Raw genomic sequence first — 16,583 nt, 5'->3', positions numbered from 1 at the left:
GCTCAGTCAGTTAAGCGTCTGCCTTTAGTTCAGGTCATGATCCCAGAGTCCTGGGATGAGCCGGGCATTAGACTCCCTGCTCAGCAGGGAGCCTGTTTCTCCCCCTGCCCCTCCCCCTCCCCTTCCCCTTGCTCATGCTCTCTCTAATAAATAAAATCTTAAAAAAAAAATGAGGCTTCAAACTCAGATCTATTGTTTCCAAACTCATTGTATATCAACAGTATATGATAAAATAGGAAAAGAAAATATTTATTCATTCTTCTAAAACAAAATATTAGAATATATCAGAAAGTTATCTGTATAAGATTTTGAAATACACAAAACATGATTATAAAATAAGGCTAACAAATATCTGATAATTTTCTATATATCAATTTTTATACTTACCACTATATTATCAAAGGCTTAAATTTTTTTATATGATATAGTCTCTTATCCACTATGAAGAAAGTTGAGAACTAAGACTAATCCTTATTATGCCATTTTTTCCAAAGAATGTCGTTGATCATTTTTAAAGAAGGTATTTGAATTATGAAACTTCTAATAATAAATATCCTGTTAGAAAATTTAAAAATATTTAATTATAACAATGAAAATAATATATATTTTTAAAATATACAATCACATTTGATATATCATTGTTATTTATTTCTATTTTACATGTGGCGAGGTATAAAAAAGGAAAAAGCTAGATTATAATATCATAAGTGATTAGATAAATATTCTAGTCTGTTGTGAATTTACGAAGGTAAGGTTAAAATAACTTATTCAGCAAAAAATAAAATGGAAGAAAAGAGTCCCATTATAATAGCATCAACAAATAGAACGGTATAGACCAATTTCTTTCTGCATCACCTGCAGCTATGTTTTATGTATTTTCATGGTGTTATTTGTTGCCTGAAGATTCATAATAGTTTAATTTTCATTATTCCTGGCACTTGTTTCTTTTGCTTAATGAACACTTTTAATCTAGAATTTCAGTTTGCCTCATTGCTAATAGCTAACATTTACTGAATTCACATTACGTTTCAGACAGTGTTCCAAAGAGTGCAGTACAATAAATACATAGAGATAAGGAGTAGAAAAGGTGGAAAGAAGACAGGTCATAAATAATGAATGAAGAGATGGGAATATGCATATGTACATTTCTCTCATTTCAACTGACAAAGGATTAAAGCAGTCATTTGCTTTGCTGTGTGAAGAAACTAAGAAGGGAGAGATGTCCATGGTATTTCAAAGGTGGAAAACATCTTAAGGATCATCTAATTTAAACTTCTCTTACAGATGAGGACAGCACAGAGGAGAGTTAGGGCTTGCCCTATATCACATAGGTCACCATAACTAAAAACTAGTTGTTTTGACTCTGAAGTCTTTGCTTCTTCCACCCTACCAAGATGCTAAGTCAATTACAAATAACATTGCTTCCAAAAATGATGGAAAATTAAAGAACAATTAAAAATCAAACAATACTGAATTTTTGTTGATATGGTAAACAGTGATCTGAAATAATATTGATAAATTTAAATTCAATAATAGGAGCATTTTATTTAGAAATATTCTTCTATAACTTTAAATACTAGACTAAAATGGTGAATTTTATTATGATTTTTAAAACACATTTGTAGTCATTATTTGACTTGCACAGCTGGTAACAGTAAGCCAAAGAAGGCTGGATTTTTCTTACCATGCCAGATAACTTGCATCTTGAAAAGATGATTGCTCTTCACAACACATAGTTATCATAAAATGAATTATGTTTAAACAACCATATTTTATAGTCTCATGTTTTCATCACTCCTTTTCTAAACAATATTTTATGAGTTCATGAGACATTGTATATTACTCAAGTTACATTTCAAAACCTTACTTTGGAATATTGCTCTCTTCCAGGGAATGATGACTGTATACCCACATGCTGGAAAAGAGAAGGTTTATATCGAATACGAATTTGCTTATTTCGTTCTGCACATTTTTCCTAGGGAAAAATAAGAGAAACAACAGTCTTCTGTAGCAACCCAAATACTCCTTTTTATTGCATTTATGGGTGGCAGAATTTTGTATTATATTAGTTTTTGTCAGAGTTTTATTTTAATATTTAAAATTAAATACAACTTTATTTCTTACCTTTGTCTTCATAAGAATGATAAAACACATTGAGGGCTTCAGAGGGGAGGGGGATGGGGGAATGGGATAGGCCAGTGATGGTAGTAAGGAGGGCACGTATTGCATGGTGCACTGGGTGTTATACGCAACTAATGAATCATTGAACTTTACATCAAAAACCAGGGATGTACTGTATGGTGACTAACATAATAAAAAAACATTAAAAAATGGAAAAAAAAAGAATGATAAAACACAAGTTGAAATATAAAAAGGTTTTAGTTAAAGCATGTATTTTCCTGAACTCTGTCTTAGAAAATCAGGCTACTGTTGTACCAACTATACATTTCTGCTCCCTTCTTTTTATTTCAATGACATAGATGAAATTTTTTTTGTATTTTTCTATCCATTTCTCTCAGACTACATTATTCTTTCTCTTCCCATAGTTATTAATTCCTACACTGAGTTACATCCTCCTTAATTTCTTCTTAACTAGAAAAAATTTATGATTAAAACAAAGAACCAATATACTTTATGGAAAAAGATTTGGTTTTTCTCATTAAAAATAAAAATAAGAAAGATGACCTGTGACACCATTCCTGTTAGAAGCAAACATCTGAAATTACTATGGTTGTTGAGAATTACTTTATATACTGTATACATAGGAAATTCATAAAAATGCATCTCAAATTTATACACTCAATTTTTAAAAAGATTTTATTTGAGAGATAGAGTCAGAGCATGTGTTAGCAAGTACCCAGAGGCGAGGGGCAGAGGGAGAGGGAGAGACAGAATTTCAACCAGACTCTCCCTGAGCACAGAGCCAGATGGAGTGCTGAGATCATGACCTGAGATCATGACCATCAAATCAGGACCCTGAGATCATGACCTGAGCGCAAATCGAGAGTCAGATGCTTAACTGACTGAGCCACCGAGATGCCTTTTTTTCAGGTATAGTTAACATAATTTTTATCCCAGTATAGTTAAAATACAGAGTGGTATTAGTTTCAAGTGTACAATGTAGTGATTCAACAATTCTATACATTACTCAGTGCTCATCATGATAAGTGTGCTCTTAATCCCCTCACCTACTTCCCCCATCCCCCCACCCACCTCCCTTTGGTGACCTCCAGTTTGTCTTCTATAGTTACATCTATTTCTTGGGGCACCTGGGTGATTCTCTCTCTCCTTTTCCCTCTGACCCTCCCCCATCAAAGAGTCTATCTCTTGGTTTGTCTCTCTTTTTTTTTTCCTTTGCTCATTTGTTTTGTTTCTTAAATTGCACATGAGTGAAATCATATCATATTTGTCTTTCTCTGACTGATTTTTTTCACTTAGTATTATACTCTCTAGTTCCATCCATGTTGGTGCAAATGTTAAGATTTCATTCATTTTTATGACTGAATAATATTCCTGTGTGTGCGTGTGTGCGTGTGTGTGTGTGTGTGTGTGTGTGTGTGTATCACATCTTCCTTATCCATTCATCTACTGAGGGACTCTTGGGCTGCTTCCATAATCGGCTATTGTAAATAATGCTATAAAAACATAGGGGTATATATATTTTTTCAATTTTTCCAATTATATTTCATTTTCTCTGGGTAAATATCCAGTGTGGAATTACTGGATCATATGAGCAGAGAGCCTGACTTGGGGCTCCATCCCAGGACCCTGAGATCATAACCTGAGCTGAAAGCAGACCCTTAACCAACTGAGCCACCCGGTTGCCTCCATCTGTATGGCTTCTTTGGAAAAAGGTTTATTCAGGTTATCTGTCCATTTTTTAATTGGATTGGGTTTTTTTGGTGTTAAGTTGTAGAAGTTCTTTATACATTTAGGATATTTAACCACTTATCAGATATATATTATTTGTAAATATCTTCTCTCATTCAGTAGTTGCCTTTTTGTTTTACTTCTTAAATAGCAGGGTTACTTAGATGCATTTCTACTCAGTACCAACATGTAGGAAAATATTATATTAAATTATTGTTTTTAAAACTGTGAACTAAATAATCTAGAATTAATTTAATTTGAAACTAAGGTCATATAAAATTAGTTGAGGAGTTAAAATTTAGGAAATATGCTAATATTTGCTAAGCTATTAATAGAAGTACCAATGAGATGGTATTATCAAATGCTGGCTCCCAAAATTAACCCCCAAATAACCTGTTGCTAAAGGAAAGCTGAGTTCATTGCTTACTTCAGTAAGGGAGAAACACCTTTGTAGTGTCTATTCAAGTCTTGTGCCTATTTTTTAATTGGGTTGTTTTCCTGTTGTTAAGTTTTGAGAATAATATATATATATATATATATATATATATATATATATATTCTGAATACAAATCCTTGTTATATATGGAATTTACAAATATTTCTTCCTAGTCTATAGTGTCTTATTCTCTAACAGTAAATTTTACAGTACAAAAGATTTTAAATTGGATGAAATCCAATTTAGCAATAAAAAAAAAAAAGATCATGGTTTTAGGGTCATGTCTAAGAACTCTTCTCCTGGTCCTGAATCCTGAAGATACTTTTCTACATTTTCTTCTAAAAGTTTTATAGTTTATGTTTCATATTTAGAAAGACGATGTATTTTTTTTTGTTTTTTTGTTTTGTTTTAAAGATTTTATTTATTTATTTGACAGAGAGAGAGGCAGCCAGTGAGAGAAGGAACACAAGCAGGGGGAGTGGGAGAGGAAGAAGCAGGCTCCCAGCGGAGGAGCCTGATGTGGGCCTCGATCCCAGGATTCCAGGATCATGCCCTGGGCCGAAGGCAGACGCCCAACGACTGAGCCACCCAGGCACCCCGCAATATGATGTATTTTGAAATAAAGTTTGTATCAAGTGTGATGTTTAGGTTGAGATCATATAGACAGATAGATACAGATATATATGTGCACACACGCGCACACACACATACACACAGCTTCAATTGATCCAATACACATTTGTTGAGAAGACTATTCTTTCTCCATTGAATTGCATATGCTCTTTCATCAAGTATCAATGGGCCATATTCTGTGAACCTATCTGAACAGCCTGTTTTGTTCCATGGGTCTATTCATTTATCTCTTTACCTATAAATATTTGTCTTGCTTATTGTAGCTTTATCACAAGATTTGAAATTGAGTAGCGTGATGCCTCCAACTTTATTCTTCTTTTTCAAAATCATTTTAGCTAAATTAGTTAATTTGCCTTTTCTTAAAAATTTTAGAATTAGTTTGTCTATATCTACCCTAGAAAATCCTGTGGGATTTTGACTGGAATTATGTTAAAACCATAGATTAATTTAGGAAGCATTTGTATATTTACTACATTGAGCCTTCCAGTCCTTGATCATGATATGTCTACTTCTTTCATTAGCATTTTTAAGTTTTCAGCATACAGATAACCTACATATTTTGTTGGATTTACACACACACATATACATACATACCATGATACTTTCATTTTAATATTGATAATTTATGTTTTTGGGGTTTGTCAGTCTTATTCAAAATTTATCAGTTTTCTTGCTCTTTTCAAAGATCCAGATTTTGGTTTCATTAATTTTCTCTACTGCTTTTATGTTTTTAATTGTTTCTTTCTGCCCTCATAGCTATTATTGTCTTCTGCTTGATTTGGGTTTATTTTGCTCTTCTTTTTCTAGTGACTTAAGGTGGAAGCTGAGATTATTAATGTGAGATCTTTCTTCTCTTCTAAGATCATGATTTCTTCTGGGATAAATTTCTCCATAATCAGTGCTTCAGCTGCATCCCACAAATTTTGATAGGTTGTATTTTCATTTCATTCAATTCAAAGTATTTTCTAATTTCTTTTAGAGACTTCCTCTTTCACTCATGGTTTATTCAGGAGTGTATTGTTCAAATTTCAAGTGCTTGTAGATTTTTCAGTTATCTTTCTATTATTAATTTGTAATTTTATTCCACTGTTGTCAGATTTTAGTTTCATTTTTTTGTGATTCCATCTTAAATTTGTGAAGCTTTGTTTTATGATACAAGACATGTCTATTTTGGTGAATGTTCTATACGTATTTTAAAAGAATGTGGGGCTCCTGGGTGGCGCAGTCGTTAAGCGTCTGCCTTCAGCTCAGGGTGTGATCCCGGCGTTATGGGATCGAGCCCCACATCAGGCTCCTCCGCTATGAGCCTGCTTCTTCCTCTCCCACTCCCCCTGCTTGTGTTCCCTCTCTCGCTGGCTGTCTCTATCTCTGAAATAAACNAAAAAAAGAATGTGTTTTCTACTGCTGTTGGACATAGTGTTTTTAAAATGGCAGTTAAGGGGCTCAGTAGGTTAAGTGTGGATCTGTCAGTTAAGCATCTGCCTTCGGCTCAGGTCATGATCCCAGGGTCCCGGGATCAAGCCCGCTGAGTTGGGAGCCTGCTTCTCCCTCTCCCTCTGCCTTCCACTCCCCTTTCTTGTGCTCTCTCTCTGTCAAATAAATAAAATCTTCAAAATAAAATAAAATATCAATTAAATCCAGATGGTAGATGGTGTTGTTCAATTCTTTTATCTCTTTGCTGGTTTTCTACCCACCAGCTCTGTTGCTTACCCAGAGAGGAGTGTGAAGTCTCCAACTATAATTGCAAACTAACCTATTTTTTCCTTTAGTTCTGTCATCTTTTGCTTAATGTATTTTGAGGCTCTGCCATTAGATGCATGTCATTAGGATTATTATATCTTCTTGGTGAATTGACCCTTTTACCTGTATATATTATCTTTCTTGATCCCTGGTCATATATTTTTTTTGCACCAAAATCTACTTTGATAGTAATATAGCTACTACAGATTTCCTTTGATTAGTGTCTGCAGGTATTTCTTTTCTCCACCTTTTACTTTCAACCTATGTATATCATTATATTTAAACTGAGTATAGATAGCAAGTAATTGCACAGCGTTTTTTAATCCATCCTGATGAACTCTTAATGGGCATATTTTGGTCTTTTACATTTGAAGTAACTGTTGACATATTTGGATTTACACCCATCACTTTATTATTTGTTTGTTTGGTTGTTTGTCTCTTTTTTTCTACTTTTCACTAAATTTGTGGCTTCTCATTACTTCATTTAGTAGGTATAAGTGTCAGTAAAAATTCTGTATACCAAAAGTTAAACAATTAATGCATTTATCAGATTTAGTGTGGTAAACAAATTTTTAGGGAATTACATTAGACAGTATTTTCCTAAAATATTTTGTATTTACAAAGTAAAGAGATACTCACAGGAGTTTCGCCTGGGTTACACATCTTTACCTGAAAAATGTCCCCCAAGAGCAAGTCTATGGGTTTATCTTTGTAGAACATTAAAAAAAAACGTACAAAGTCAGTTAAGTCCTCAGATTTAAATAGCTTTCCTATGAAGAAAAAGTAAACAAATCCAAATAACTCTTGAGTGTTTACACTACATATCATAAATTAACACTTATATATAGTTGTTCATTCTATTAACACGAGAAAGGACCAAAAAAATCATTAAAAATTAAATATATCATATTCCTTCAAAATAAATAAAGCTTAAAGTATTAGTGAAGTTGAAGGATAATAAAACAAAATAACATATCTGCTTAAGTATTAAAGATTACCATTTCTGGGCAAGAAAAGTGTGAAGCAGTTTTAGAATACTGAATACTCTCAGGAAATCAACTTTGATAAGCAATGAGATCAGTTTTCTAAGACATGCGAAAAGTACATACATAATAATAAAAAAAGATATATAAATAAAATGAAAATTATAGGAGCTATAATATTTTACTTAATTTTGCAGAAACTGATTTATAACCCAACTTTTGTAAAACTTTATCAATCTACCAGATTTTTTAATGTTTAGTACTAAATTTTGATTAGAATACAGTATTATTTCAGTATTTGAGCATCATTTTATATGAATTTTATTTCTATTTTATATTTGTGATTCTTACAGATTTGCTATATTTTAAGGTAGGATATTTTATTAGGTCCAATTGCTTTTTTTCAAATATACTACATCTTTAATTTTAAAATTAATGTAATTTTAAAATGAAGTTGAAGGTATAAAATTCAGGCAAATTTTCACTTCAAAGAAAATAGTATAAAATACATCTAACCATTTAACAAACATGCTGGTAAGAAATAAGCATGCTTTGTTTTCTTCACTGGGAGCTGAGTCTGTATGGGTTACTTAATCAAATGTACAGTTGTATTGTAATTTTTTGGCACCCATTTATATGGTGACCAAAACAAGTAATTTAATGATGGAAGTAGCTGATTCGGTATTCGTGTTTTCCTTACCTGCTATCAGTATGCTATAAGATTCTGTTTAGCAAACTCATATTTTTGGTAATATTGAGTAAGAAAACTATTATTATTACAACAACAGGTAACAAAGCCCTTGTAAACTTAAGCTTAAATAAGACTTCAGCATTATATATAATGCTGCTCTTCAATGTGCCCTTGTGATCAGAATGTGAATATTCTCTATCCTTCTCATACCTGACTTTGGTGAAAAAGATAAAAAGGAATTTATAGCTCACAAAGTAATGTATCAACAAAATTACTTCCTCTTCAAGCTCATCAGGTATAACTGCTACCTATAATTTTTCTTCTTATTTAAATCAAAGCTGAACAAAAACCTTTGAGATCTTAAAATTGGATTCTACAACACTTGACAAAAAAGTATGGGAAAGGAGGTGGTCAAGTAAGTATATGAATAACAGATTTCATGAGCAGTCAGAGAAATGCTTTACACTCCTCCCAGTGGCCAAAAACAAAAAAAGAGATGTAACAGATAGAATCAAATGTTGTCAAGCATATGGGGAAGCCCGAAGTCACACGCATGCTTAAGGGAGTATAAACTGTGCAGCCAGTCTGCAAAGCAATCTGGCTACACAGACACTGCTACATTGACCCTCAGGGATCCTGCTCCCCGGGACAGATATGTCACTTCATTTCTTTGTGGCAGCAAAGAGTTGGAAGCAATCAAGGTCAACCACTCTGAGGATAGATAAATCAAATGGATTATTACATAGGGTTTATGCAACAGCCGGAAAGAGCAATAAACTAAATGGACATAAATTGACATGTTGGCTGTTTTAAAATCTAGTTTTGAGGACACAAATGTAAGGGGCATGAATAGGCTTATCACATCACTCGCTTATGTAAACTTTAAACAGGTACAAACATGATAAACACCAAGTATTTGACCTGGATACACGCATATTTATATGTATACTTCGAAGTGCAAACCTGTTGGGGGTGGGAGGAAGTGGGAGGAGGGACTGGGCATAAAACAAAAGAATAAAATAAGAGAGGGCTCCTGCACAAAGACACGATGACGTGCACCGTGAAATGAGTATGGTCATTCAAATCACTGCCTCAAGGTTCAAATAAAAGGAAAAGTATAGAAGGAAGGGTGAAAAGAGTGGAAGGAAGAAAGAAGAAAGTTCATAGAAGAAAATTTTTAAAATCACATCACAGGCCCAATTTTAGAAACTCTTCTGTGGTGGGTCGTATTCATGTATTTTTATACTTTCCTAAGTATGTCAGCTTTGGCACACTGGAAATTACAGGGAATTTAGAGTACGGGAGTCCTAAGTTAGAATTCCTTTCTCTATAACTTTAATTCCTTGAGTTTCTATGTAAACTGAAAGTATTTTTCTATGTAAAATAGAAAAGTACATTTTAGTCACTGAGCTAACATGTGTGCCAGACTCCCAGCAAGCATTTAGCAAGTGGTAGCTTTCTTACGGTTTTATAGCATATACGTATATGTCAACCTCCTAATTTATATTGCCCATCTAGGAAAAAATTGGTTTAAAAATACATTTTCTGAAATTCAGATACTTGAATTTAATCTTTCTATTAAATTAATAGTATTTTTCTAGAAATCATGCCATTCCTTTCCATTTAGTAACAAACTGGTAAGTTAAGAACTTTTAAGATTGTTGTGTGCTAAAAAATAGATCTATGCTTACCTATAAATCCAAGAACTGAAAACTCAATATAAAACCAATTCTTTGAAGTGATGTTATGCACAAAATCTGTGATTTTTGTAAAGTACATCTTTTTAGCAATGATATCATCTTCTAGCTGGAGAAAAAACAAAAAGTCATTAGTTCCTTCGATATTTCCATTGAATAAGCTGCATTAGCTTGAGAATTGAAAATACTTTCAATAGGGTACACATCAGAAAATGTTTTTATGAGATCAATCTTATTTTTAGTTCAATTTGCTGAGAGAGTATTTATTATTAGTTTTCACTTTCAGATTCTGAGACCAGAGATGATCTGTTTCTTTCCTAAATGCTAGGATGGAATACTCAATCTAAAGCCTCATTGAAAAAAATTTGCTAATCTGAATCCATTTTCATCTTTACAAATACTTCCATTTCTAATTTAAGGCCAACTAGCTTCATGTTTGAGATGACAGGTGCCATGTCCTATCGTGGCTGGCCAAGAGATGACAAAAGGGAGCCGGCACTCTCATCCACCACTAGCTGGGTAGAGTGACTCTGCATGTAAACCTAAGAATAGTTCTCCCCAAGAGAGGGGGAAAGAGAAACTAGAATTTTCTTTTCTTAAAAAATCTCATAAAAGCGTACTCTATGCACTCAGAGGGCCTCCCAAATGATTCAGAAAAATGTGGAAGTCCTCAAGTGCATCACCTGAGCATGAAAGGGAATTGTGTTGTTTCAAATTGGGAAGAATACATTGGCTGGATCTCATGTTTCTGTTACATGCCACTAACTAGGAATCAGAAGAGATTTTTTTTTTTCCTCCAGGAAAAGAGAAGACCCTGCTTTGGGCCTTTTTCTAACGTTCTCTCTTCTCCAATAATATTTTGCAAACTCTTCTTACAACTGCATATTGTCATATGTAGTAAGACGTATACTCACTGCTAGGAAACATAACACTATTATTTAATACGCCAGAATTCAGGGAATACAAGCTATGTATAATGGATTTATTTCAGAAATACAGTAAGACACTGTAGAACTAGGTAGAATATACAAGGCGAGCCAATGTAGGGTACCAATGGTAAGCATATACACTGTCTGACATACAATAAGTGCTCAAAATATGTCTGCTTAATGTAATAAACTTGTGGGAAGAGAAATGCAGGGAGCGTAATTTCTATTTTTTTCTAATTTGAGAATTTCATTTCAGTTTGCTTCAGGTAATTATAATTTCCTCTGTTAATAGTAAATCCAGCAGGAAGACTTAATATAAAATCAACTTTAAACTTCCTTTTGGAACTTTAATATAATGAGTATTTTCTGAATACAAAAGTAAGGTGGAGGAATACAACGAGGAAGAAAGAATCAAAAGAGGGAAGGAGAACATAATCCTTCCACTTTAAATTATATAAAATATACCACGATCTTACCTGTAAATAATACATGGCCTTGGGTTGGGCATACAGCATCAAAAAACAAAAATCCAGTACTTGTTTGATGCGCCAACTAAAGATAGTAATAAAATCTGTTAATATTTGTCATTATTATATAATTTTTATTTGTACTCTCACTTCGGTAATTAAAAACAATTTTTTTATGTTTTGCTAACATAGAGTACTATCTACAGCAAGTGCAATTGAATATGTTACTCTGAAAAGTTATATTAAAATGTTTCCCATCTTTATTCAGTGCACTGTATCTGCCATCACTAAACTACAATAAGCATAACCTATTTATTTTACGTCTTGGTTAAATTTTGATCTGTGTGGTAAAGTTAATATTCTTTCTGGTCTTAGGTTTTGTTCGAATAAAAGTAAGAAGAAACTTTATTCTAATTTAAAACTAAGCTAGGTATTAAGCCAGTTCCTGAACATACGAAGAGCAATACACAACGCAGTTCTGCCCTTCTACATTTCATAATCCAGTGTGGAAAGACAGAAAAGTAATAAAATCGGAACGATTAGATAAGTGCTATACAGAGATATTGGCAATGACGACGTACAATAAGATGGGTTGGGTGGATCGGGAGGCTGGGCACTCAGTGGAAGGACCAGCACTGCAAAGGCACGAAACGCATGAGAGGGTGTGCCACCCTAGATCCAGGGCACCAGGAGTGGATGGAAAAGCTGATGATGGTGAGGTGGGCAGAGACCAGATCATGAAGGAAACTTTGGACCTTATCTCCTATGAAAAGGGATTCTTCTGGCTACACTATGGAGATTGAACTGGAAGAGAGGCCAGGCAGGGCTAGGCTTAGGGAAAACAAATAGATCATGAATGGCCTGAAATAAGTCCAAGGCAGAGGAATGGGGATGAGAGGGAGGGTGCAGAGAGAGATTTTTTTTTTTTTAAAGAAGAAATGATGATAGAGACATAAAGAGCAGAAGGAAAAACAGGATCTACAATGTCTCCCAGCTTTATGACTCTAAGAACTGACTACTTAATTCAAAGCAAAAGAAAACCCCTAAGAGATTTCCAGATTCTGACATACCATTTATTATCATAAAACAAAACAGAGCTAGTACGTTTCCTGGGATCAGACTTTTCTCTGAATTCTGACATTTCTTTTACTCTATTAAGTTTCAAGGAACCAAATTATTACATTTCTTACAATACCTACAACATTTATAATTAAACAATAGTGATTCTTTATACATGTATAGACCTTTTTTTCAAAATTCTTTCATAAATACTATCATATTTTATTCTTACAATGACTTTTCCAAATGTATAATGTAGATTTTATTTTGCACATGGGAAAGCAGGGGGAAGCTAAGAAGACAAAGGCTAAATTACCTGCCTAGGAAGACCTATAGCAAAGAGAAAAACTGAAACTAGAATGTACACGTAATAATTTATGACCCCAGGCTTTCTTTCCCCCTTCATTATGCCATTGCTAGTTATTGGCTGAACACGTGAACACAGATCATCAATGGTGTGCTGGTGGTAAACGTTTAACAACTGACTCTTTGGGGAGTGGCGGGGCTGAGCTATATCATTTGTGCTTTTGCCCATTTCCATGGTGTAAATGCTCCTACCATGGCTCATTTCACGCTACCAATTTAAGGTCACTGGACACAGACTGGGAAGTGCTGCACATAGTCAGCCCTTGCAAGCTAATAGGAGCTGGCTGTGTTTGAAATGGGATCTATTAGATGCTGGCTCCAACATTACATCTGATGAAGGTATTTAAGGTAATACATCATACCTCTCCGATTTTCCTGAGTCCTCAGTTGACTGCTGGACATGTAATATGTTTGGATAAAAAAAGGCAGGTATTGAAATGATTTCTAAGGATCCAGACATTAGTTGCCTTTTGAATCTGTAAACAGAAGTGAATGGAAGCTTGCAACTCGATATTTGATTTACCAAAATAACAAATACTTAAAACGAATGTCCTCATGCATGTCCACATATTTTTATTGAATTATTTCATGTCGATACACGATATCCACATTATGAAACTAATACTTTTTAGCCTAAGTATTTCTTTTATAAATTAGTAAGCAACTTAACAAAAAGCTAAAATATACAATATAAAATTAATTTCCTGTTGTAAAAATTATAGACACTTTAAATTTTTGCAAGTTTACCATCAGATATGTACTCTAAAAGATTCAAAATAAGGGAACTAACGAGTCAGCATAGAACACTGGATGATTTTTTGAAGTTCATAGTTTTGAGTTTAGTAAGAGTCCTACTGAATAGCACCATGGCTGCTGAAACTACAGATTCCCCACAGCAAACACGGATTGAGTGTGACTCTTGTCCATAACCCACTGGATGACTATGCATGCTTTTTAGAATCTTTATTTTTAAAAGTTAATATTTATAGACCAACTAGGACATCATTAAAATGCACGAAATATTGCTCACAAAAGCTGTAATACACATCTTGTACCGTCAAGGTAAAGGACGGGACGCACCAGGTACAGCATTTTAAATAGTTTTCCTTTAGAGATAGATAATATGACTTTAAATGGGATTTAAATTTAGGCATTACATTATTTATTAAAATGTTAAAGTCTCAAGAAAATGTTTGTTTTATGCTAATAGGTGAAGAAGCAAGATGGGGTTTTATATGCACAATCTCAATTATGTGCAAAATAGGCAGTCCTCACTCTGCACAATTCTATTATGCATGAATCTCGGTTACCATGTGTCAGTTAAATAAGTCTCCCTCAACAACACTGTTTGAATTTGAGTCATCACACTGTATTAACCACAAATAATTCCATAAAGTACAAACTTGCTTCTGACTCTTCAGTTCACAAATCGCTACATAAATAACGAATGCATATCATCATCTCACTGCTCCTTTCAAAGACTGTAGGTGTCTGATCACGGTTACTCTGTTGTCTAGTTCACTTACAGACAGCAACACATGTGGTCCTGTTGCCTCCTTGTGCCATTGGAATGTGGACAATTGGATTCCTTTCATTTGCTTTTTAAATGGTTTCCAAATGTTTCATAATAGGTATGTATCATGAGCATGGGGTAGCCACAGCTACCCTCCAGTGGTACCAGAGAGAATATGGGGTTTAGACCCAGAAAAGGGTCTCCACCAATGTTGCTTCCTTCACTTACACACTTTAAGCAAGTCATTTACTTCCTCTGACCCTCAGTTTCTTCATCTGTGAAACTGGACTAGAAATACCTACCCTTGCAGGGAAAGAATTGATCTACAGACACTCGATTCTTCTCAGGCTCTATGCATCCGCGGAAGCTTTCCTGGTTATTTGTCTGTTTGTTTACTGATTTATTTATTTAGGTGGGAGTATAAATGGGGGAGCGTAGGGGATGAAAGTCTTACTGGCTCTTCTGATTTTATGGTATATCAAATGGAAAGGTTTTTTAAAAAACTCGTTTTAGTATGTTCCTTGAGGGATAGAAAATGTTGGTATGGAAGAAAAGAAGAATGAGGAATTCTATTTGGTTTGGGGTAAAAATTAGTAACGTAATAAGTATATTTTTAAAAGTTAAATTGCATAACTTTATACAGCAATTTAGAAGAGCAGAGGCAAGTGAAAATAACATTAAGTTGCAGTAGATACAGTCACCCAAAAGTCTGGATTACAGATGCTTATAAGTAGATTTTGTCCCCCAGAAAATTTCATGCAAAGTCCCAAAGCAACAAAAGACAAGTTACAAGTAATTTCTATCTTGACTATATAATTTCCCATTACTAATAAAGAGAAAGATTCCAGGCTCAGTTTTATTCAGTCTGTCTTAAGTAAGACTTTTGAAATCCTGTGTGGTGACACCCCTCTAGGATTCTTTAAATCTTTTCTAGCTTGTTAGGTTATGGATAGCATCAAAAGTTCTTGAGATAATGATACCAGAATTGCTAGCTGCCAATGACTAGAGAAAACAGTATAGCTATACATTGTTGCCATTATAAATGAATGATTCTACCTTACAGTTTTAAAAAAGTGGAAAATTTACAGCTGTATAGTTTTATATAAAGTACACAGTTATATACAGTTTCATATAAGTTTATATATAACCTTAGTTGGATCTGTTAACAATTATAGTCTCAAATTTAGGACCAATAAAATATAGAGCAATCTCGGGGTGCCTGGGTGGCGCAGTCGTTAAGCGTCTGCCTTTGGCTCAGGGTGTGATCCCGGTGTTATGGGATCGAGCCCCACATCAGGCTCCTCTGCTAGGAGCCTGCTTCTTCCTCTCCCACTCCCCCTGCTTGTGTTCCCTCTCTTGCTGGCTGTCTCTATCTCTGTCAAGTAAATAAATAAAATCTTTAAAAATATATAGAGAGAGCACTCTCATTAACCCCAATGAGAAGACCTAGCAAAAGGGTTTTGGCTAAATTAAATATATAAAATTTAGGTATAGAACTGCAAAGTTACGAGTCTACATTAATTTAGATATAATCTCATTTAAAATTGCATATTCTATAATATCTATTTTTAAATTATAGTTTTATTCTATTCTCACAAAAAATAAAATAATTTTATTCCAACTCTTTATCCTGGATTGCTGACATTAACATTCTTATCAGCATGAAAATATCTTTTTGAATCATCTGACATAGTTCTCTGATACACGATGGTTAAGTCTAACTAAAATTCCAGTTAATGACATTGTCTTCGCACATTTTATAGCAAAACATGAGTGTTTCTATACGTCAAGTAGATTTTTATTTGCGATCTCCGCAAGTAACCACATACTATAATTCTTCTTTAAAGTCATCTTCAAAAGATTTCAACACATGTCCCCAGAAACTGTCTGTAAACCTCCACCTTCTTTGTAACAGATTCTGTTAAGACTCCCTTATAGAGACACCAAACTAGCATAGATTTAAGTCATTTCAGTCTAATGTGTCTTCTCCAAATAGTGGTTTATTATGCAGAATAAAGCAACAAAGACAGGGTATCCTGGAATATGAGAACATTTTAAGGATTCGAGTATGAGGCAACCTCTTTTTTCCTGGGGAATCTTTTTTGGGTAAAACAAAACATACAAGGGTGTTTTAGCTAATCTTGCCCAGTTCTGTCTCGCCCTCCACACACAACATGTACTTCAAGGCTTCACTACCAT

General features: G+C 34.0%; 1 protein-coding gene across 1 annotated transcript in view; it reads right to left on the bottom strand.

The window, feature by feature from the left end:
- Positions 1 to 379: 379 nt before the first annotated feature.
- Positions 380 to 16,583, bottom strand: part of MGAT4D (MGAT4 family member D) — a 41,446-nt gene continuing 25,242 nt past the window's right edge. Inside the window, 6 exon segments of the mRNA XM_019796297.2 lie at positions 380 to 555; positions 1,868 to 1,975; positions 7,319 to 7,449; positions 10,045 to 10,159; positions 11,456 to 11,531; positions 13,234 to 13,347. Of these exon segments, the coding sequence (XP_019651856.1) occupies positions 541 to 555; positions 1,868 to 1,975; positions 7,319 to 7,449; positions 10,045 to 10,159; positions 11,456 to 11,531; positions 13,234 to 13,347 (559 nt within the window). The 3' untranslated portion in view covers positions 380 to 540.

Source organism: Ailuropoda melanoleuca, chromosome 5 (genome assembly GCF_002007445.2).
Source record: "Ailuropoda melanoleuca isolate Jingjing chromosome 5, ASM200744v2, whole genome shotgun sequence".
NCBI lineage: Eukaryota > Metazoa > Chordata > Mammalia > Carnivora > Ursidae > Ailuropoda > Ailuropoda melanoleuca.
This window is presented reverse-complemented; position numbering and strand designations above follow the sequence as displayed.